Raw genomic sequence first — 24,884 nt, forward strand, 5'->3', positions numbered from 1 at the left:
TTAAAAAAAAAACAACCGATTAGATCTGTTTTTTATAATCTCTTTAATTACTGAAAACAGAATAATAAATTAGGTCATTTAAAAAAAAAACATGTCTTTATCCTTAACGGAGGAGCATCTTGTACAAGGGACAAGTTCAAAAAGTGTCTGCTGTACTGTAAACAACAAGCTATTGTGGTAAGACTCCCCGAAATAACGATAGTGCAGGAAATGGAACTGATATGAATATAGCAGTTTTAACAGTTGCTAAACCTTCCATACATGACTGACTCCTTGACTTTACCCATCCATATCAGCTAAGCTACAAGGTCTTTGGATAATGAGCGATCATCCCATCCACAAAAAAACTTTGTGAAATTTTGATTTATTGTTATTAAAGACAGACAATTTTACTCCCCATCCCCAAAATTGTTCATTTCTCCTGGAAATTAGTAAAGACAGGGCCACAGCCGCGGCCGAACCGATTCTCCAGTATCCGTGTATTTATTTTAATTTTATTGGCAATACCCCGATGACAGACAGGATATCAAACATTTTTTAACAAGGCAATATAATTGATAGCCATTTTGAAGAACCTTTTGTTGGTGTTTTGTGAATGTTTTCATGTTAATTAAAAAAAATCTATATTTTTGAAAACATAATACAATGTAATAAATTATTATTAGAAAATAAATAAATAAATAATCAAATGTACAGACAGACTTGTTGTTATTAAGTGCAATTGTGATAAGAAAACCGGAAGAAGTCGCCGTACAATAAATAATAGTCCTGTAAAAGTTGTTATTAAGTTATTGTTATCACCGTGAAAAGTTTTCATTTTCGTAGTTGTTGTCATAAACACATTATTTTAATTGTTGGAAATTGTCATAAGACAGTCGATCGCATGTTTTTTTCTGCACACAATTTGGATTGTCACAAGATGGCGGCCATTGGATGCTCGCTCTGCCAAAACCCGCTACGAAGCGATGTGTCATCGACGACGGGCTTCCGAAACATGCTGTAAACCAGCGTCTCGCACCTCGAGCGATACCTCCTGTCGCACTACGCGGGGTTCCATTATATAAAATGGAATTTCGCTCGAGGCGCGAAAATGCAATGGGTGTTGACATAAGTTCAATACCGAACCGTTACACAGAAGACTGTCCATAGCTAAATAATCGAAGAAAATGTGTGATCCAGACGAAGTTGGGAAAGAAGTGTGGAAGCGATGGATCTTGGAAGCGATTCACAAGATTCGTTCGCAGAAACAGAGGCCGAGCGTGGAGAGAATCTGTCATGCCATCAGACAGCATCACAACTATCACGAAGATATAGTGTCCGAGCGGCTAGAACGCGCCGTTCGAGAAGGTGTAGTGCTCAAAGTGTACAACAAGGGCCAAAGCTCATACAAAGACCCTGGGGGCATGCAGAACAGAACTTTGCGCTTGGCGCCAAACGTGGACATCTCTCGGCCCGTAGCCAAGATAGTGCGCGAATTAGGAGAAAGAGACGGTTCTACTTTGAAATCGATAGAAAGACATTTATATCAAGCGTATCAAATAATAGTGTCACCCGATGTGGACGTGAAAGCGATACTTCGTGCGGCAGTGAAACGCGCTGTAGCCCGCGGGCTACTGTCGCATCACGCGGGTGCGTATGTGGTAGCTGACAGCTCTAACAACACATCTTCTGATAGATCATCCAAACAGAAAAAACATTCTCAAGATTCATCTGAAGAGGTTTGTTTATTTACTTTTTAATAACTCCCTATTAACCAGTTTGACCTAAATAACATGGAAATAATGGTTCTCTAAGACGGGCGGCAGTAAGGCATCCGAAATGGTGCCCCAAAATCTTTTCCTGTCACCAATTGTAATCCTATAACAAATTATTTTAAGGCTATTCTGACCTACATTTACGTAAACTAATTTGAAGCATGTAGGTTACATATTCTCACAGTATATGGAGGCCAACAAACAGTTTTAACAGTAAATTAAAATATTATTTTGTTGAAAAGTAGTATATATTTGGTATCAATGTTAAGCACCTAATGTACATTACATAGCCAAATATTAATTTAGTAAAAATGAAGAGTACATATTTTAAACATGGGTCAAGTTTTATTTGTATTACATAAAGTGCATTAGAGTAAGAAATTACAGAATAAGAACTGATAAATTTTTACATCTAACCTGGTATAAAGTTCTGTCATAAGCAGATGCACTTTAAAGAATGGCAGCATAAATATGTCTTCGCCACCACTATATTGTTTACTAACTAACACTAACATCCTGTTCCTCTAGTTAATATGAACTATCTCTTAACATTCCCTAATCTTATAGTTGTAAATGCATTAGCTTATTTTATTTCCTGCAATAACATTATACTGTAAAAATATTTACAAATTTTCTCCAGTTCTCATTCATCTCATCTGCTATCATCTATCTATATCACTGATATTCTATCTACCTGACATTGGCAGAGTCATTCGTCAAAGAAGAGACTCGAGCCATAAAAAAAAAAAAATGTCTTTCAGTGAGGGAAAATTAACAATTACACTCAATAACATGGAGAACAAAATGCTACATCATTTCTGTCCTATTTTCTGCCCTTCTCAAATTTCTTCAGCTATTTTTTTATAATACCTTATACTTAGATTAAAAAATATATATCGAAGGGTGAAGGGCTATTTGGTTTAAGTGACATTTTGCTTCATTTATCTTTATAATTAATGATCCGTTTTATTTGGTATTAGCATCAAATTTTTTTTTTAAACTATTGATTAAGTAAATAGCATTTCACCCTCGATTAAACACAGTTATAAATAGACTGGACATTAAAGAGAATGGAGTTACTATAATTTTAAACTTTATTTCATTGGTATCACTTGAATGTTTTTCTAAGAAGCAAATGAAACATCTTCTATTTTGTAACAACAGAGATCTGGCTGGCCTTGTAGTATTTGTACTAAAAAAGCAATCTAGCCAGTGATAGCAAGCTTTTATTTTGGAATAATCTGAGGAAACTGAAAGTGAAAGTTTTATATACAGAAGTACTACCTGTTGAAATATAAAACAGAATATGGTTAGTGTCACTAGAGATGGTGTCAAGATACCCATTCATCCCAATCGTTTAGGCATTTAAATGTTATGCTGGTTATATACAAAGAAACTCAAATATAAATGAACCTTGAAGCATTTTTTTGTAGTTGTGTAGAAAGGGTACATGGTAACACAGGTAAAATCATTAATTGTAATCATATTATATACTTATAATCACTTAACATGAGGTACACTGTGAGCAATTACAATCATTTTTACATCGCATAAAAGGAATGGGTGCCATGGACAGAACACCAGTCAGGTGGTCCGATCTAATAAAGTGGTTGTTGGTGTTCTCAACCTCATCATGATCCTTACCAGTGAGGGAACGATAAAGAAGAAAGATACTGTGGGCTCGTCCATCCGTCTAAATAATAAAAAAAGTGACTCAATTCAAAAGAACTCGATAATCTCATTCTCACATATCATTTGAAACCTATGGGACCTCAGAGGAACTTTGGTTCACGTTTTCTGTTTTTTATGCTGTCTTTTCTATGGGAAATGCTTTGAGGAATTTTTTAAGATGACTCTGTCATTGCATTTTAACTTTGCTTCACTAGAGCAGTCCATATTACCTAGAACCACTGTGTATATTAAGTGCTTTTCCAAAGATCTTTTTTGTATCTTAAGCATCTGGGGCTTATCTGAGTGCTCTGATGTCTTACTTCAAACGGGGGTCAAAAGGGGCAGTGGTAGGTAGCAGCTTTGCTAGTGTCCAAGAGCAATGCAACCCTTTACCACTTACCACCAGGTGGCCATCTACTGCTCTCCCTCTTATGGCACAATGAAAAACGTATAACTAACGCACAATGCAATATGTGTCTGTTTTGCTTATTTACTTATTACCATATTTATGGCAAGTCCAGGTATACTATATTATTATATAATGTCATATTGTAATTATAAATTGTTGGTCAGTTTGTTGCCTAGCAATATTGTATCAAGCATGATGTATGGATAGTTAATAGATAGTAAAGCGGTACATAATTCATAATTTATTGATCATTAGAAATGGATAGTCCTTGAAATGTTTATTCTGACATCGGTTTTCACTATTTTATATTTTTTATTATTTTTTTATATTTAATGTTTTCAAAAATTTAAATTTTCAGATCAATGGTATTTTACCACTGTTCCAGGGTATTGTTCCATCATTCAAACAGTTGAGGTTTCAATACGCTGAAGAATATGTTAGTACGGCTTATCAATGCTGTAAAACAGTAGTGCATTTCAATTTAAAGGGTGTTTCATTTGTTTAGCTAAGATTAATTTATATAGATTAACATATTGTGGATCAGAGATTTTATTGTTAACTGTGCCTAGTAGTTGTTTAACCAAATGATAGGGTTACATAGGCCATTTCTATTGGGCCTATTATAATAAAGGCTATATTGTGCTTTTAACTTTTGGTATACACTAATAAGATATTTCATGATGATGCGAGATGAATAATGAGATATCTCATAATCCATCAGCAATTAATAATGTAAAACTTGTGTTAGTATATTAGTTGAACGCGTAGGTTAGTTGGGTCTGTGTTTATTCACCCATCTGTGTATTAAAATAAAGTAAAAGAAGAAGTGCGTAAAGTAACTTCAAATGATCTCATGCTATTGAAAAAATAGTTGATTTTATCTCCTATAATGATGTTTACTTATATCAATGGACAATATAGCTGACATACAATATAGAGACAAATGCTCTTCATTCACGCGTGATATTGAAATGGTTATAAGTTCTACATTCTTCAACAGATTTTATTTGTTTTGTAGATAGACTATTAAATATCAGCTTAAAGGAAATAAAAAAGGAATATCAATTTTCAGTCAATAAATCGATCATCAAATATACTAACATTATTATAATATAATAATATTATAGTAATAATTATTATTTAAATAATAATAGAAACATTCGAACAAAGAAAGCTATGCATTGACTGAAACTACAATTTCAAGTCTTTTTTTTATTTTTTTATTGCTTTTGTAGGCAGACGGGCATACGGCCCACCTGATGGTGAGTGGTTACCGTCGCCCATGGACTTCAGCAATGCCAGGGGCAGAGCCAAGCCGCTGCCTACCGCTTAATACTCTCCACAAGCCTCGTTTGAAGAAGGACATGTCATAGCGCTCGGGAAACACCGTGGAGGGGAGCTCATTCCATAGCCGGATGGTACGTGGCAAAAAGATCTCTGGAAACGCACTGTGGATGACCGCAGTGGCTCGAGGTAGTATGGATGAACTCTACTCCGGTGGCGGGCGGTGCGATGGTAAAAACGAGATGTCGGTATCATCTCGAACAATTCCTCAGAGCACTCCCATGGAACATACGGTACATAATACAGAGGGAACCGAAGTCCCTCCGCAGACCCAGAGGTTCCAAACGATCCGTGAGAATGGGATTATCGACAATCCGAACGGCCCTCTTCGGTATGGAGTCAAATGAAAGAAGCTGGTATTTGGGAGCCCGGCCCAGAGATGGGACCAGTACTCCAAGCGAGGCCGGACTTGTGCTTTATAAAGCAAAAGTCTTTGTCCAGGCGTGAAGTACCGCTTCGCTCTGTTGAGACTCCAGCATTTTGGACGCCAACTTGGCTTGCCTTCCAAATGACTCCGAAACTGGACATCGCTCGAAATGTCGACCCCAAGTATCCCGATACTCTCGGAAGGTTGCAGGATACTCCTTGGAATTGCGGCGCCACGACAAAGGGGTCCTTCTTCGCAGTGAACGCGCAACTTGTGTCCTTATCGGGTTGAATTGAACCAAGTTCAATTCACCCAATTCGGAGACTCGCCCAGAGAGTTATCCACTTCAGACACAAGTTTTGATCGTCTCTCTTGCACCACGCTCCGAGAGAGACTCTGATGGCCGATATATCGCGCATCCCCCGTGCTATCATCTGCATAGCAATGCATGCCATCAATAGACAGCATGTCATTGATATACGGTATGAAAAGCGTGGGGGAGAGCACCGAACTTGTGGAACGCCAGCGTTAATGGTCATAGTATCAGAACAATCACCGTCTACAACGACCGTGATGTTCGCCCATCCAAAAGCTAGCGATCCACTTGCAGAGACCCTCGGGGATTCCGTAAGATGGTAACTTCGACAGAAGTGCCTATGCCAGACCCTGTCGAAGGCCTTCGCGATATCAAGGCTCACAGCAAGAGCCTCGCCCTTGCTCTCCAAGGCTTCAGCCCACCTGTAAGTAAGGTATACAAGAAGATCGCCAGCTGAGCGACCGTGACGGAAACCGTACTGTCGGTCACTGATCAGCTGGCAATCTTCAAGATACTTCAGGAGTTGTGTATTTATAATTCGCTCCATCACCTTGGAAAGCAAGGAAGTTATCGCGATAGGCCTGTAGCTCGATGGGTCCGACCGGTCACCCTTCTTGGGGATAGGGTGGACGTGGGCGGTCTTCCATGAAGACGGAACCCTGTTAGTGCAATAAGAGAGGCGATACAAACGCGTTAGCGCAGGTGTCAGCTCAGGGGCGCACGTTTTCAAAACCACTGCGGGGATGCCGTCTGGCCCACTCGACTTATGGACGTCCAGGAGTCGGAGCTCCCGCCTGACTGCACACTGTGTGAAGCAGATATCCGGCAGGGAGCTATCACACCGGGGATGTTCGGTGGTGTGGCACCCCCGTCGTCCACAGTCGAGTTCGAGGCGAAGAGTTTGACCAGAAGGTCAGCCTTCTCTTTCGCGCAGTGGGCCAGATTGTCATCGGACTTGCGCAGTGGTGGGAGACTAGACCTGCAAAAGTTTCCTTCTGCAGCTTTGGCGAGCGACCAAAAAGCACGGCTCCCGGAGGGATAGCTCTTCAATCGCTCGCCAACTCTAGCAACGTGCTCCGACTTCGCCTTGGCAATCACCTTCTTGTAGGACCTGGAAGCGGCGTTATATTTCCGCCTTTCCCCTGAGATGTTAGGATCCGACGTCTCCTGGCATTATCCCATGCCACGTATGCGGACCGCTTGAGGTGTGCAGCATCCCTGCTGGCATTGTTATACCAGGGTCTGCTGCGACCCCCAACGGGCACTTCAGAGGAGGGAATAAACAATTCCATCCCTGGAGCACCACGTCTTTAAGACGGTCCGCACAGACGTCAGGATCAGCAGAGGAAAGCAGAACCGCCCCATGGGTAGGTTGCGTAAAATTCACGCAATCCATACCAAACTGCTGACATATACCGCCAAACTCTTCGATACCCGGTCGTCGTTCGACGATCAGGACGAGAGAGTGGTACGGCAGCACGAATAAGGCAGTGATCAGACGATCCAAGCGGAGCGTCGACCACCACACTGTATCCGGCCGGATCTGTGGTCAGCAGAAGGTCCAACAAGAAGGCTCGTGCCCTCGATATCTGGGACACGGGTGGGCTATGTCACCAGCTGGGAGAAGCCGTAGGCCAAGGCGAAATCGTAGGCAGTCCGACCCGGGAGGTCAGTGGTTCTGGACCCAACCACTCTTGGTGGTGAGCGTTAAAGTCTCCAAGAACCACCACTCCGCAGATGGGTACTGCTCAAGCACGCGGTTAGTCCCGCTTGCACATGCTCAAACAGAGCTGAACCTGCGTCACTGCTGTGGGACCTGTACAGGCACGCGTAGATTCGGTTACGGCGCCCGTGATCTACGCGCAGCCACAAGAGGGACAGGTCCCGTTGTTCGAGGCACCGAAGACGGCGACAACAGACATCAGCCCGGACGAATACGCACCCCGGCTTTACGCAGGAAGTTGTCCTCCAATACGTAGCCGGGGTACTCAAGGTATGAGGTATCATCCGGAGCAGATATCTGCGTCTCCGTTAAAAAAGCAGGGCAGGCTGCGCCGTCTCAAGGTGGTGGTGTACGGCGTCAAGGTTGCTATGTAGGCCCCTGACATTGCTGAAATCCACATTAAATGTGGAATGGGGAACGCCTGTGAAACCCTTTTTTTTTTTTGTCGACTTCATAGTTGTTAAATTTCGGAGAGTAGGATTAGGAGAGGTAGGATGTTGGAGGTGAGATCGAGGCAACACCTGAATGAAGCGCGGAGCATAGTACGTGCTCGACCACGGGTTGCGTGAGAGACCGACGCAGGGCATGGAAGGGCCCCAGTCCACTCTGCGTGCGATCGCCGGATCCACTCCGGTCTCCGACTCCGGCACGACGACCGCACAACAGGATTTTACACCGGTTGGTGGGACAGCTTCCCGGGGCGGAGTTTAGTAGAGACACCCGGGTTCAGGTCCCCTACTGACCGGCGGGCGGCAGCGGGTACCGTTTCACTGGGTCTCCCTATACCCCCGTCAAACAATCACGCCCCGTGAGTTCGCACGCACGTCTGCTCCGCAAGTTCCAGGCGTCACCAAGACCCACCCCAACAAGGAAGGGAAAGGGAAGGGATAGAACTGGCTCTCCAACCCACACGCCGGAACACAGCTAGGCTATTTGGCGGTGGACTCTAGTTGGAGGGTGGTCGCCAGCCAGTCGTACTAGGTCCTACCACCGGTTATGTTTTCGGCTCCCGTTTAGCACCACCCAGGGGTCACTTGTAGGGAATCGCGGGTTAAACCTACGGAAGCGGGAAGCACCAACCCCAAAAGAATAAGTCTCAGAATAAGAATTATGTTTTTAATGATGGATAGTTCTGGATCTGCACATCTACCCTTAAAAAAGTTAGGCTATGTTTGTTCTGATTGAAAAAAAAAATTACATTTTGGTTCTGTGATTTGTTTTATTTTTTAATGGTGAACAAGAGTTCAATGCCTAATATGACAATATAAATAAAATAAAAAAATTTAAACTGGATTGATTTCAGAAACAAGTTCAAGGCGGAGTACCGGTTTGTAGCGAGTGTCTGGGAACTGATACTAAGAATCAATCTGGAATTGCTGAATCACTCATATGCTGTTCACAGTGCAAGTCCTATGCACATCCTTCATGTCTAGATCTTTTAGATCACGTAACTCAACTACTGTGAAGGTAATTGTGATTCTTCTTAATGAAATATTAAAAGAGATAATGTAAATTATAGTGATAAGGTAATGAATAAATTGTAATCGTTTTAATAAACAAGACAATTTAATACTAAATATTTTTCATTTCAGACCTCACGATGGTCATGTGGGGAATGTGCAACGTGCCTGGTATGCGGGCGGGAGGTGCGTGGGCGACGCGCTGTGCTGTCCGCTGCGGCCGCCACGCACACCCGCGCTGTGCCGCCCGCCCTGGCGCTGCCCCACCTGCACGCTGCCCAGGCGAGTGCCCAGCCGGCCCCGCGCCCTCCAGCCTCGCGTCCCACGCCCGCTAATCGGATCTCGCTGTCGCAGGACCCCCGCTGCCGACGCCGCAGCCGCGAGGCCTCGGAAACCTAAGACGCCGCGCCGGCCCCGCTCTGATGAGGAACGCTCCGATGGTAATGTCCCGCCTCCGACCGAGCATCGAATGTCCAAAGAAAAACAAAAATTTTTCGATTTTCCGCTTTCAACATGACAAAAAGGCGACGCGATCGCATCTCCTCCGGGTCGTGGGAGGGATGGGAGGATCGAGGACGATGGGGCGGCGTAAGCGTGACGCGCGTGCAGAGCGTCGAACTGAGACTCGAACGACACACCCGACCCCTCGTCCTCCACCTCTCGCTCCACCTCGACCTCCGAGTCCGAGCCCGAGTCGGCGCCGCCGTCGTCCGGACGCGAGGAGGAGCCGCGCGTTCCGCCCGTCACTACGGTCACGCCGGCGCAAGTTTCCACCGTGTTCGAACAGCTCGCCTCTGCCACCGGCCCGGACGGCACGTGGGGTTTCGCCGCAGAGGCGCGCAAGCTTGCGGAGGCAGAGCCCGAGCGGACGCCGCGGCCGGCGCGTCGGCGCAGTCGGTGCGCGGACCGGTTACTGACGACGCTCTTCGACGGTCTCTCCGAATTCTACTCTGTGCGGAGTGCGTCGCGCGTGCGGGCGCGGAGCGTGGTGCCCGACGCGGCGGACGAGGCGAGGAGCGCGAAGAGAAGGTGGAGGAGGAGGTGCTGAAGGAGACGCGCAGCACGTTCCGGCGGCACCTGGCGGCGCTGCGCGCGGGGCGGGCGCGGCAGGGCGCCAGCGCGTCGCAGCTGGTGGCGTGGGCGGCGCGGTGCGGCGGGCGCACGGGCGGGTCGCGCAAGTTGCAGCGCGCGCTGGCGGCGGGGCGGCGGCGGCGGGCCGGTCCGGACGGTAAGCCCGGGAGCCGCGGCAGTGCCCGGGCGCCGGCGCCGCCCCGCCGCGACCCGCCGCCCCGGCACTGCCTCACCCTCCATACCCGGCTCGACCTCGCTCGCTCGATACGAACGTTCTGCTCTCCTCGCTTCACTCTCGGCGTTGTTTGAACGCACTGTATCGAGGGAACGGTGTCGACTCGTCGGTATTATGATGTTCCCCGTATTGTGTCTCGTGATGTGTGAAGAAATTGCATGGCATTTTTATTTTTATTTCTATATACTTTATTTTCAGCGTTGATGATCTAAGTAATTTGGATCCCATAAACTGTCAGAATATTATAAATATAATGCTATATTAAATAAAAATATTAAGAAAACTCATGGCATTTACTAATGACATGAAATAATGCAAATTTGTCTTTACAGAATAATTTGTGGCACACTAGTACTCTTACAACACAAATTTTTTATTTTCGTTAATTGTGAAAATTCAATTTGTGTCCTTCGAATGACACAAAGTCCAAAATAGCTAGGTTGTTCAAGATCGTATGGAACCAAATATTAATGATATTATTATTCTGAACTGTTTATATCCACTCTTACAGTATGTCTATTAAGTTTATTTTTTTGTTTTAAGCCTCGTCATGTTTGGTGTAATTAGCGTAAATTGCTTGTATTCCTCTTTGGAAGACAAAGTAAAACCACAAATATTAGTTAAAATGCTTTATGTGCCGTGAGTTTAAGTAGTTCTATCGTGTAGTTAGTGATCTGATCAAATACGCGCTTGCAGATTGATGAACTACAGGTTGTGTTTATGCATTCAGAATGCAGTCGGCTGCCGGCCGGAGTGACCGAGGCGGACGCGGAGGTGTTCCGAGCGGCGCGGGCGGCCGCCGGACTGCCGGAGGACGCGACCCCGCCGCCCCCGCGCCCGCGCCCCTCACACCCTCCTCGCCCGCCCGCCCCCGCCGTCCGCTGCCCCTCCGCCATCGAGTTCGGACAGTGGGAGATCGAGACCTGGTACTCGAGCCCGTTCCCGCAAGAGTACGCCAGGTACGTAACGTACGTGCTGGTGCGTCACGCGTCGAACCTTAGTGTTCAATTTAAATCTTATCTTAGTTTATTTTTTCAGGTTACCGAAATTATTCCTGTGCGAGTTCTGTTTGAAATACGCGAAGAGTCGCGGCGTCCTGGCGCGGCACGTGGACAAGTGTCCGTGGCGCCACCCCCGCCACCGAGATCTATCGGCGGGACGACCTCTCCGTGTTCGAGGTGGACGGCAACGCGAACAAGCTCTATTGTCAAAACCTATGCCTGCTTGCGAAGCTCTTTCTCGACCACAAGACTCTCTACTACGACGTGGAGCCTTTTTTGTTCTATGTGCTGACTAAAAATGATGCGAAAGGCTGTCATTTAGTCGGCTACTTCTCCAAAGAGAAACACTGTCAACAGAAGTACAACGTTTCGTGTATCATGACCATGCCGCAGTACCAGCGGCAGGGCTACGGAAGGTTCCTGATACATTTCAGTGAGTGGTGAAGTCCCTAAATTATTTTAGTGTGTCGAATGACGAGCAATGTTGTTCATTATACATGTTTCAAAGAAAATTAATCAATTTTTTTTCGCCAGGTTATTTACTGTCGAAAGAAGAAGGCCAGCCGGGCACACCGGAGAAGCCCCTGTCGGATCTCGGGCGCGTGTCGTATCACGCCTATTGGAAGTCCGTCATCCTCGAATACTTGCACGACCATCGGAACGAACCGTTCACGTTCGAGCACATCGCGCACGCAACCGGCATGCACATGAACGACATCGGCGGCACCTTCCAGTTGCTCGGGTTCCTGCGCTACCTGCCGGGAGACGAGGCCCGGCTCGGCCTGTGCGTGGACTGGGCCCGCGTGGACGCGCACGCCGCTCGCCTGCGAGCCAAGCCGCGCCTCGAGATCGACCCCGAGTGTCTGCGCTGGACGCCGCTGGTGCCGGCCGCCGTCAACCCCTTCCGCTCGCCGACGACACCGCGCCCGACTCGCGCTCCGACCCCGAGCCGCCCACCGACGCGGAGGACGAGCCGGCGCCCGAGGAAGCCGCGCCGCCCTCCGCCCTCCCGGAACCCGCGCCCGCTGTCGAGGTCACGTCCTCGGGCCGCCGCCGCACCCGACCTCTCAAGTACAGCGAATGTACTTACCAGACCGCACCCACTCCCGCCGAAGTCTGTCGAAAGAGAAAACGTGATAATGAGAGGAAAATTTCGGAGACCGTCGAAGATTCGGTCGGCAGCGAAACGCCAAGGAGTCACAGAAGCAGGAGTGTCATGGGATCCAAACCGCCTCAGCCCGACATCGCACCGCTTGAAAACGGCATCGCTAACTCCAAGGAGGTCGTCTCCGCGTCGGACAGCCAGGATCCGCCGCCGACTGCGGTACGTAAGATCCGACCTAAGAGGAAATTCAGATGGAAAGGCCGGCCTAGAAAACGGGTCAAAAGCGGCCGGAGCGAGCCAGAACCGGACCCGGCGCCGGCCGCGAAGAAGCCTCGTGTGGATCCTCAACTGGAGCAGCGAACCGATTACAAGACTGACGAGTCGACCGAACCTGAAGGCACGAACGTAGCGGCCGGCGAGGCGGGACCTCCGGCGCGACGCCCCGATGACGACAAGCGAGACTCCGGCGCCGCCTCTGAAGACTCCTCCGCCGAAGCAGATGATGAAATGGAGGCCGAGGAGAGAGACGAGGCTGCTCCCGTGCCTCCCGTCTCACCCGCGCCCTCGAGGGCGATGCCACCGACCACCACACTTCCGACATGGAGTTGGACAGTATACATATGGATTCTCCGAAATCTCTGGTGGACGAGACACCTCTCGATCCTCCTGTACCTCCGCAGCCGTCTCCCGTTCCGGCGGCAGAAATCAGTCCGGCCGGCACCGCGGGGCCGGACACTCCACGCTTGCTTAACGGAGAAGTCAAATCACCTCTACCAGTCTCCGAAGATAAGGAAACGATAATCATTTCAGAATCTGATGACAACAATAGTCAAAGCTGTCCGTTACCGTCCCGCACGCCCCGCCGCCGCGCCCCGCCCCCTCGCCTCCTGTCGCCCCCGCGCCCGGCAGCCCCCCGCCTGCCCCCGGCCGTCTTGCCCTCGTCACAACAGAAAACGCACACATCGTGCTGGATGCAAAGGTTGCCCCGCATCTCCACCTCCCGGTCCCGTCACTCCCTCGAGACCATCGTGGTGGAAGCCGAATCAGATTGCGCCGCCTCCCCGGGCTCGGCGGCGCTGGTCGAAGTCCGCGATAGACGAAAAGAGACCGTCATACAACATCAGAACTGTGAGGAGGTGAAACATTCAAATGAAGCTTCGAACAAGAATGAAAGCACAAGTCAAGCATCTGAACAAAGTCGAGACGCTTACGGCCAGCCCGCCTGCGACCGGAGACCAGAACATCCTAAGGTCGACGCGTACGCCGACGTAGAGCGCATCAAGAACAAGTTGACGAGTCCGGCGGGAGGCGCGAAGGACGCGGAGCTACCGTTCCGGGACGACGTGTCGCACGCCAGGAAGGACGAAATAACAGTGACGCGAACCGGCTCGGAGTCCACTCCGCCGTCTACCACGCGCCCGTCGTCACCAACTCCATGACCATCCAGCAGATCAATGCCGCCCAGCACACGTTCCTCAACCACCGCGCCAACGTCAGCAAAGAGTCCCAAGGAGTGCAGACGGACCGCGTCCTGAAACCCAACGAAGCTAACCGCGGCGCCTCCAAAGGCACCAAACTGGAGGTGCCGCACCCCATCACCTCGCCCGTCGTCAACAGCGACGCCGCGCAGTTCCTGCCGCGGTGCCACAGCGCCAACGCAGCCGTCGGGCTGGGGGCGGAGGCCGACCTCAAGCCGCGGGAGAAGAGCAAGCTGCGCGACGTGCGCGTCAACTCGGCGCACTGCAAGCTCGAGAAGGGCGACAAGCGGCCGGCGCGCGCCGACACGCCGCTGCGCAAGCCCGACCCGGCGCCCGACCCGGCGCACAAGAAAGTTGATTTTTTTAAAAAGGAGAAAGCTAGTGCAGCTAAATGTGAGAAGAACGTCGCGATCAAGCACGACCGCGCCGAGCAGGCCGAGCCGCGGGCCGCATCCAAGATAAAGTATGACGCAGAACCGCCCAAACCGGACTACCAGATCCCCAACTACCACGCCGCGCCCGCTCAGTACCAGTGGCCGCCGTGGGACCCGGCGCGCCTGCAGTCGTCTTGGGATCATAAAAACTACCTCGACAAGTTGCAGGGGTTCAACCTGCCGCATCTGGAGCAGCCGCCGAAGTCTCCGCAGAAGTTGGCTGCCAAATATGACAATCTCGCTTACGGATTGTACGCCGCACCTCAGCCCAAAGAGAGCAAGCCGCCCACACGGAACAAGCAGCCCAAGGCGGCCGCGTGCCAATCTCAGTCGGATCAAAAGAAGACGAAGCAAGACTGCGGGGAGTACACCCATGCGTTCGCCTCTTGCGACAAAACTGACGGTGAAAAGAAACGCACGAAAAAGAAGACGTGAAGGACGGGAAAGAAGACGTGGAGGCCCTTCACTCGCTCGGAGTGTACACGCCGGACTCCAGCGGGAACTCCGTGCACTCCGTGCAGTACCCCACCTGCGAGCTGGACGTGAGTCAGCTCGGGCTGGAGTCTCCTAACAGCATCAGCTCGGACCTGGCGTCGCCCTGCTCCATGCTGCACGTGCCGCCCAGTCCGCAGTACCCGCACTCGTCGCTGCACATCCCCGCGATAATGTCGCAGCCCGCGCAACCGCTGCCGGCCAAGCACAAGATGAACAACAGGAATGCCAGGTAATACTTTCCTATCCACTTATACTATCGCCTAAGCTGTTTATAAGCAGACAATAATACGAAGACTGATTCTTCAAGGTTCAAATTGATAATTATTATTGGTCATGAATTCTTTGGAATAATGGTCTATAGTCCAAGCACCTAACCTAACCATAGACCAGCCCACTAAGTTTCTCGTCGGATCTTCTCAGTGGGTCGCGGTTCCGATCCGGTGGTAGATTCTGCGAAGCACTGCTCTTGAGCCCCGAAAGCTCATCTACACGTTACGGCTACGCTGGCATAGCCACTCAAGGCTAACCAGTTTAGGTAGAGAAAAAAAAGTTCAAACATATTGTTGACATATAACAAATGAAATATCATTTGTTGTTATGAACACTAACACCATGAAAAATAATGCGGAGCTTAAGGTAACCGCTTGTAAAATGTCAGAGATTAAGATAACATGAAAGAGAGAGGTTTCTCAATGTACCATGTAAGAATTATTGTTTATATTTGGTATCGCCGTACTTAAACTTAACTATTAATTTGGCTTATCTTTATATGGTCACCTAACCCCAACCGACTCTCAACTGTAAAATTATAATCGAAAAATGTTAGTTACCATATAGTACTAATTGTAAACAGCCGTGGCGGAGGCGAGGCGAGCAAGGCGGGCGCCCGCGCCGCGCACACCCCGCCCGCGCCCCCCGCGCGCGCGCCACCCCGCCCGCCACGCACGCTGCCATGCAGCCCGCCGCCTCCGCCGCCTACCAGGGCGGCTACCTGTCCTTCCAGCAGCAGCAGCAGTACCACGCCGCGGGCTGGCCGCCCTCCTGCTCGCTCGCCAAGCTACAACAGATGGCGGACGCGCCCCAGCACCATCCGCACGCGCATCCGCACCCCCACCAGGTACGCCTCTTAATTGTAATAATTTAGTAATTTAGAACAGTTTCTATTACACTTGTAGACATCTGATATTAAAGACGCCAACGTCAACACAACTACTTTGAAGTAGGCTTTATTGCCTAATTTGGCCTAAAAGAAGGCAACATTACCTCGATCAGACCCAAATCTTTGATTACATTGTGTAAAGTTAGTGTTTACCGTAATAAATGAATTATCAAGCCCGTTGTTCGTTTCCGCAGTACGCGCAGCAGGCGGGCACGCCGCCGGGCTCGGTGGGCGGCGTGGGCGGCGTGGGCGGAGTGGCAGGCGTGGGCGGAGTGGGCGGTGTAGGCGCGCAGTACCACGCCAAGTACTACGCGCCGCACCACAACCAGCTCGACTCGCCGCGGAATGCTCGTACCGCGCCAAGTCAGTACATCGCGCTTATTACTTTAACGTGTAGTTCATTGCATGTGCATTTGGTTTATTGAGTTTGTCCAGCCAGTGACAGATGCAAAGTGTGAAACATTTTGTATAATCGAATTGTTTTAATATGTCGGTCTGGGCATTCAATTATCGTATTGCTGATGTTCCGTTATAACTACTGAACCATGCATCCGATTGACTTGAAACTTGGTATCCAGGTAGAAAATACTCGTATGGATAGGGTAATATTTATATGAGTGTTGGACTCCCTACACCAGTTGCGGGGGCGTTAATGATGAGAATCTTTGTGGGGGTGAGAAATAATAATGTCAATTTTAAATGCCCAGCGAAGCGGACGGGTACAGCTAGTTCTGTTATAAGTATAGTGCAATAGAAAGAAAAGCTTTCTCACTTGAGAAGACGAAACTTCGGTTGTGATTCACCAGAGGGCGGGGGCGAGTCGCCCGCCGTCCGCCGCATGTTAGCCAGTCGGTTGCGGCTGGCCCTTAAAGCAAAATTGCCTTCAACTTCTCGGGTGGCGTCTCGGTAACGTGTCTCCTCGAATAAAACAATGACGCATCTTCGCATGGCTCCGACCGCTGTTCTGGTCGCGTCACCACAGAAGGCCACACACGGACCCGGTCAGCCGATGGACTAGTCTCGCCAGGGTCACATAGGTCCGGGTAGAGAAGAGATCTCTTACGCCCAAACTATGGAGTGGTCGACTTGCAGAAGACCCTAATGCAGAGCATCACAGCAAACAATGGTCGGCAGTAACAAATAGGGTCTTATTTGAGCGACGTCGGCGCGAGGCTCTTCTTGCTAGACGAAGCAGAGCTTTTGCCGTGTCCTCACCGCCACCACAACGTTGGAACTCTATCGTCACTCTTTCTCGCGAAAATTGACCAGGGTTTTTGTAGAATAGACATTCACCATGGTCACAGAGATCTTGTTTTACTTCAGTTTACTCTTACCTCGTTCCACATTTTTCAAACGTTTTTACTAAGCAGGTTTGATGACTGCCTGCCTACCACCCAAACAAGCGGTTGTCGGAAAGGCACTTATAGTATCGTAGACCACAGTCATACGCAACCGCAGGTTATACAAAAACGGAGTAATATAACCTGCCGCTTTGTTTAGCATTGGTGGACTGCGAGAAGAAAGCCTTCGATTCGATAGAGACCTGGGCTGTAGTACAATCTCTCCTGGTGCCAAGTAGCTCACTGAGTTTCTCGCCGGATCTTCTCGCTGGGTCGCGTTTCCGATCCGGTGGTAGATTCCGCGAAGCACTGCTCTTGCTAGGGCCAGTGCTAGCAACACTCCGGTTTGGCCACGTGAGCTCACCTACACGTGAAGGAGAAGCTGAAATAGCCTCTCAGCATAGGTTTTTTTAAGTTGTTATACATCGACGTGTCGAAGAGTTTGTACGAAAACGCCATTATGTCAGTCCGATTACAGGACCGGGCTACGGAACTCATTCGTCTGCAGCGTGGCGTTCTGCTTCTGGACTAGAAAGGGTTAGGCATCAACATCAACGGCGAGTACATGATTCATCTTCGGTTTGCCGATGATACGTGATTATGACAGAGATCTTGGAGAACCTCAGTAAAATGCTCATGACCTCAGTAGGGCTTCTGAGTGGGCCTTAGTATAAACTTGGACAAAACGAAAATTATGTCGATGTGCCACTTCAGTATAAATCAGACGCTTTGCGCTCTAAGCTCTACGTTTAACTTCGAGAAAGAGTTCAATCATTGGATCCAACTAAGATGGGGCAGCGATCGGGAAGCTACGCAAAATTTCCCAAATACCGCAGTGCCTCAAGACGGAAGTCTATGACCATGGCAGCCATGCTGGGTACTGCTGGGTTCCATGGTGGGTGTTGCCAGTGATGACATACGGCAGTGCGACGTGGTCGCTCATAATGGGTCTTGCTAAAATTGAATCAGGAATGAGGAGATTCGTAGAAGAACCCAGGTAACTGACATAGCTCGAAGGATTGCCACATTTTAGTGGCAGTGAGCAGGAAACATTGCTCGTAGAACAGATGGCTGCTGAGAATAAAAGTTCTCGAGTGCCGATCGTGCACCGGAGAAGGCACATCTGGTAGACCTCCCACGAGTTAGACCGACGACCTGGTAATGGTCGCGGGAATCCGCAAGATGCAGACAGGGTGGGACTGGTCGCTATGAAGAAGCTCGGGGAAGGCGATGATCATGACGATGATGTTGTGGAATGTTTAACGACAAAGGAAAGATCTTCCACCGAGCGCGTGATATTGCTCGGTAGACCGACGGTCCTAATGTTGTTCGGAACTTGTATATATGCAAGCTTATCTCAGGTTCAGGCATCTGTCAATTATCTTGCGTTGTATGATGGCTACCCGCCTCTATGTTTTTCTGTTGTCTCATCATAAGATTTACTTTTATTTTTATTTTATTTTTATTGCTTAGATGGTTGGACGAGCTCATAGCCCACCTGGTGTTAAGTGGTTACTGGAGCCCATGGACATCTACAACGTAAATGCGTCGCCCACCTTGAGATATAATTTCTAAGATCTCATTATAGTTACAACGGCTGCTCCACCCTTCAAACTGAAACGCATTACTGCTTCACGGCAGAAACAGGCAGGGCGGTGGTACCTACCCGCGCGGACTCACAAGAGGTCCTACCACCAGTAATGAAATGTTGATTAATTGAGGGTAACATTGAATTTGTTCGCTAGGTAACCTGAGCCCCATGCAGCACATGCAGATGGGCGCCGGGTCCCGCGTGTCGCCGCACCTCATCAGCCAGTACGGGCTGAACGGGTACCGCGTGCCGCCGGGCGCCGCCGCCGCCGCCCAGCAGCAGTTCAACAACCTGCCGGGCGCCGTGTCGCAGCAGGCCGTCTCGCAGCAGCACAACGTGTACTACTCGCCTTACATCAACCCGCCGCCACCGCTGGCCGCGCTCAACTCGGCGCGTCGGTAGCGCGCACACACAAACACGATCTGTACATATTAACCTAAGATATTACCAACTGTTATTACACAAAATATAATTTTGTGAAAAAATATTTACTTGTTTTATTTACAAATATTTACTGTTTTATTTACTGGTGGTAGGAACTCTTGAGAGTTCACGCGGGTAGTTGCCACCACCCTGCCCATTTCTGCCGTGAAGCAGTAATGCGTTTCGGTTTGAAGGATAGAACCGTTGTAACTATACTTGAGACCTTAGAACTTATATCTCAAGGTGGGTGGCGCATTTACGTTGTAGATGTCTATGGGCTCCAGTAACCACTTAACACCAGGTGGGCTGTGAGCTCGTCCACCTATCTAAGCAATAAAAAAAAAAGAATAGCTTATCATCGAGGTTGATGAATTATCCGAGGATATCTCGTTTTTTTTTGTATTTGTAAACATTAAATGCCATCTTTACCTTATTGTGAAAGGCTTATGGAGAGTACCTACTTAATGGTAGGCAACGGTCTGGCCCCTGGCATTGCTAATGTCCATGGGCGACGGTAACCACACAGTCAGGTGGGCGTTACTCTCGTCAGCCTAGAAGTCAATGGTGACACAGAACCTCTAGTTTTTGTTAAGGAAAATTTCCTCCCGCCTCCGGATTTCAAGTTTTATCTGTCATTCACAAATATATTTTAATATTGTCGATTTCAGTATTACAGCGAACCCCAAAACATCAGCACTCTCCGCAATCGAGTAGAGAATTTAAAAAAACACTTTTGCAATAAAAATAAACATTTTTATTACTTCAAAATTAGATATAAATATTTAAGTAATTTTTTCAACAAGCATGTTTGTTGAATATGTAGGTTTACAACTCTTAAAATTATATTTTTATAATACTACTTGGCAAAACACTAATATTAAGGTTAGTTTGAATATAAAGATGTCTTAAGTTAATCAATAATAGTTTATTTAATATAAGTAATATGGGCAGTAATAAATGTACATATATACAATGATTATCATCTTTGGCTCAAATACTATTCAATAGGTACTAACTACTATACATATATAGGTACTTTCCTGTTTTTAATTTCACCTTAGAAAAAGTTACGTCTTTGCAGACTGCAGACAATCCAAATTATGTTTTTAGCAGTATACGTATGACCCTCATTCAAAAACTGAAAAATGTTTTAGTAGTAAATATATAGATTTAAGATAGCACTCAAATACATCTCTTCCCATGGTTGTCGTAAAAGGCGACTAAGGGATTCAACACACAATGAGCAGCAGTGTTCTTACAGTATTACCTTCATACTGCGATTGCCAACCGGCATATACCGACGGTAAAACGTATTGTATGTACGCGCGGGCATTTAACCTGCTTATTTCTGGAGAGAAGCTATCTCATCCAGTTGCAATACAATGGAAACTGACTTCATGTTATAAATTAACTAATATTTTTTAGTTAATGACATCATGCTCATCTATAAGGGGTCAGGTTTTCCAATGCCATTGACCAGGATAATTATAGGAATGAATGTTCACTACACATTTATATTATATTATTATCATGCTTTATGTAGATTCTGCGAAACACTGCCCTTACTAGGGCTAATGTTAGCAAATTCGTCAGGTTAGAGCCCCATGAGCTCACTCAGGTACTCATTTGGCGAATCTATTATAACCCCTCGAGGTTTTAGGATCTCAGTGCTGTTACTGAGATCTACTCAAAGTGAATGAATCACCTGAAGCAAAGCGGATTGCGAATTGTGAAGTATACTTTAAATGTTCTCATAATTAAATTGAGTTTTGATTGAGATTGAGTTTTGTTATACTTCAGTGAAAGTTTTTATTTATCCTGAGCCCTAGTGCTTATCGATGCCTCCAATGAACACTACTCTTAACTCAAAATTTTGAAATTTTCGTTTTTCACGCAAATCGCTTTAATATTTTGAAAAGTATTACAAATTCATTATTAATGGGGTTCGAAGCAAGAGTAAATCAGCTAGTTACACAAGAAAAAACCATAAAATCTTTATTATTGCAGATATATTTATCAACTTTTTTCGTTTAAACTCTCCTCGTGTAAACCTACGAATTTGGAGTTAAAGTAGTGTTCATTGGAGGCATCGTTATGTAAATAATGTTTATAAATACAATAATGTCATGGATGTCATTTGTATAAGTTGAAATTGTATGTTTGGGAACAAGTTCTGGTTTACTGGTGGTCAGACATCTTGCGAGTCCACATGGGTAGGTACCACCACCCTGTCATTTTTGTTCCAATCTTCCAGTTTACTTTTTGTTTATAATACTTAGATAAACAATGGCGAATTTTATTACTTGTAGTGGTCAGGTAATATAGTAGAGGTAGATAGTGGTCAAAGTGTTATAACTGAAAATCACAACAACATGTACTTATAAACAAGAAAGTAATCGCTCTATAAAAAAATGAATTGCTGTTCGTTATTCTCGCTAAAACTCGAGAACGGCTGGACCGATTTGGCTAATTTTGGTCTTGAATTATTTGTGGAAGTCCAGAGGAGGTTTAAAAGGTTTAAAATAGATATGAAAATGCTCGGAATTAAATAAAAATTAAAAATTTGTGTTTCCTTTGATGTCCCCCCCATCAGACGGATTCCTTTTGTTTGATTTAAGTTTATTTTATATAAAAGTTCAGGTCTTTTATTTATCGATTGAGGTATTACGAAGTCGGCCGGGTCAGTTAGTTAACAATAATAATCGTTATCATTGGCTCGTACAAACAGCAGGATGATGTGGGCGTCCTGTGGAGTTGCGCCTAGTTGTGTACGAGTACTTGCCTACTCACTACATGATGTATCGGTAATGCGTTACGGTTTGACAGGTGGGGCAGCCGTTGTACTGTAAAACTGAAATCTTAAAACCTATCTCTCAAGGTAGGTGGTGATATTTAGGTTCTAGATGTCATTAGGGTTTTAGTAACTACTGAACATCAGGTGGGCCGTGAGCTTGTCCAACTGTCTAAGCAGAAAAAATATGAATGTATTTTTATTTTTTTTATTTTTATTACTTAGATGGGTGGACGAGCTCACAGCGCACCTGGTGTTAAGTGGTTACTGGAGCCCATAGACAATCTACAACGTAAATGCGCCACCCACCTTGAGATATAAGTTCTAAGATCTCAGTATAGTTACAACGGTTGATCTACCCTTCAGACCGAAGTGCATTACTGCTTCACGGCAGAAATAGGCAGGGTGGTGGTACCTACCCGTGCGAACTAACAAGAGGTCCTACCACCAGTAATAAAAATGTTTAAAATATAAACTATATCGGCAAATAAATAGGTATTGGTCCGGGATCAACTGATCTCCTATCAATGTGAGCTCTGCCCCTTAGCATCTTTAGACTGTTTTCAGTCACCTTCGTGCAACTTCTCACCATCAGTCCTTCCAAATTCTTATTGTGCACAGCCAGAGCCCTGGAACACATGAATAATTCTTAAGTATATAAGTCTTACTTATATCTTGATCCATTATGGATTTATCACTACATAGTATAAAACAAAGTCGCTTTCTCTGTCCCAATATCAGGTGCCTATGTATGCTTAAATCTTTAAAACTACGCAACGGATTTTGATGCAGTTTTCTTTAATAGATAGTGATTGAAGAGGAAGTTTTATATGTATAATAACATCCATTGAATAGTGGAGAAATCAATAATAAATTACAGTTTCCGAAGCGAAGCTAGGGCGGGTCGCTAGTTATTAATAAACGATTATTTACTTACTTGACACCCTTATCGGTAATATCACCACAGCCACCTAGATTAAGAAGTTTCAATTCAGTACTGTACTTGGATAAAGCGTACAAAATCTTATCTGTTACTTGTTTATTTCCTTCTAAGCTGAACGTTTTTAAATGTCTGAATTTTTTTATGAATATCAGTATACAGCTCTCCGTTATGGAGCTGCAATATGAGAGGTCAACATCCTCAAGTTTCGACTGATGTAACGCGAGAGCTTCCACAGCACCGGTCGTGAGCCACGAGCATTTCGATAGCTTCAGAATTTGGAGTTTGTTACAGTACAATATCACAGGTTGTAAGCACTTGGCAGAGAGGCCGTTGCACTGACTGAGGTTTAGATTCGTAATGTTGGAATTTTGCAGTAGCATGGGGATGAGGTCTGCATCAGTAATAGTGTCGCACCGGCTCAGATTCAGTACGGTTAGTCTCCTGCATGTCGTTGCAAACACCTGCAATAATAATTTTAAAAGTCTCTCTACCAAGTTCCCTGCATATACGGTTCGACAGCAATACTGACCCTAAATGTGTGCGGCGAAAAGCCTTTATTCATTAATTTTAATGATTTTAACTTCGCAAAATACATGTTTATAATTTGCAAACATGTTTTCGAGACACATCGAAAACTTAAACACTCTCGCATGGTTAGATGCGGTAGCACTTTGGAGACTAATATATCTTCCCAGTATAAATCAAAGAATTGAGTGTTTCTCTTCATTGTAATTTGTGCTTTAATTTATTTATCTTGTTAGCAGCTTTATTTTCGTTCATTTCTGTATATTTGACGTTTTTGACATAATAGTGAAGTAAGCTAGTTTTTGTTTGTTGATTCGTCTATTTATAGCAAAGAAAACAAGACCCATACAGGTAAATCTAATCAAAAGCAATGTCAACTGTAGAAAATGTGAAACGTTATGAAAAAAATTAAATGAACTTGAATGAATCTGAGTTAACATAACGCTGAAGTTGTCAGTAGCATGATGGATGCACTGTTATACTGTGGGGCTAAGCTAATCGCTGGCACCCTAAAGTACTATTTCAGCTACGCGTGGTATTCAATACGAGTACGGGCGTGGACACATGTCTACGGTGCGGCGCCGGCTACCGTGTTACGGCGTAGCGCCGCTAACGTTGAGAGGGTGCGGCGTCGTGCCGCGGTACGGTGCCGTATGGCACCTCACGTGGCCGGAATAAAGTTCACCTGGAACAAAGTTCACCTGGAATCCCTGCGTTCTTCATTGCATTTCCAGAGAGAATTTCCGCTACGTACCATCCGACCGTGGCCTCAAATATCCTGCACGGAATTTCTGAGTGCTCTATCATGTCTTTCTGCATAAGATATTTTAAAGGACATGCGACAGGCAGCGACATGGCTATGCCCTAATATTCCGGATCGCTGTGAACGAGGTGACTAATTCCATTGGGTTAATCTCTTAACGATTTTAATTAGTACCAACAACAACAACAACAACAAAAACAACAACAGTGTTATGCAAGATTATTGTGCAACGCAATAAAAGTAGGTATTTTTAATTTTAGCAATGAAATTGTATGGGTGCAGTAATATCGTGTAGGTAACAAAGTCGGGAAATGCTTATTTCGTACATTCCTGTGCTAAAATACGTAAACAGATAATATATTCTATAGATTTTATTTGTTATTGTAGAAGTAAACATTTGGTATTGACGCAGCGTTTGAGAATGAGCGTCTGAGGAATTGTTCGAGATGATACCGACATCTCATTTTTACCATCGCACCGCCCGCC

General features: G+C 46.5%; 2 protein-coding genes across 2 annotated transcripts; one reads left to right on the forward strand and one right to left on the reverse strand.

Moving 5' to 3' along the window:
* Nucleotides 1-1,031: 1,031 nt before the first annotated feature.
* On the forward strand, nucleotides 1,032-19,440 carry enok (histone acetyltransferase enoki mushroom). Its single transcript, XM_089738645.1, is given in 19 exon segments — nucleotides 1,032-1,718; nucleotides 8,888-9,029; nucleotides 9,032-9,051; nucleotides 9,121-9,326; nucleotides 9,399-9,538; nucleotides 9,541-9,680; nucleotides 9,682-10,024; nucleotides 10,027-10,272; nucleotides 11,081-11,309; nucleotides 11,389-11,481; nucleotides 11,483-11,784; nucleotides 11,886-12,263; nucleotides 12,266-13,015; nucleotides 13,018-13,860; nucleotides 13,863-14,779; nucleotides 14,782-15,092; nucleotides 15,728-15,980; nucleotides 16,217-16,385; nucleotides 19,108-19,440. Coding segments are annotated over 19 exon segments (6,282 nt in total). The 5' UTR covers nucleotides 1,032-1,166; the 3' UTR covers nucleotides 19,356-19,440.
* Nucleotides 19,441-22,044: 2,604 nt separating this feature from the next.
* On the reverse strand, nucleotides 22,045-23,916 carry jet (F-box and leucine rich repeat protein jetlag). The gene is made up of 3 exons (XM_028186033.2): nucleotides 23,640-23,916; nucleotides 23,105-23,571; nucleotides 22,045-22,796 (listed from the first exon to the last, which is right to left on the reverse strand). Exons 1-3 carry the CDS (start codon nucleotides 23,835-23,837, stop codon nucleotides 22,643-22,645), a joined length of 819 nt encoding a protein of 272 aa, XP_028041834.2. The 5' UTR covers nucleotides 23,838-23,916; the 3' UTR covers nucleotides 22,045-22,642.
* Between the last annotated feature and the right edge of the window lie 968 nt (nucleotides 23,917-24,884).

This window comes from Bombyx mandarina, chromosome 03, assembly GCF_030267445.1.
Source record: "Bombyx mandarina strain Sakado chromosome 03, ASM3026744v2".
NCBI classification, from domain to species: Eukaryota; Metazoa; Arthropoda; class Insecta; order Lepidoptera; family Bombycidae; genus Bombyx; species Bombyx mandarina.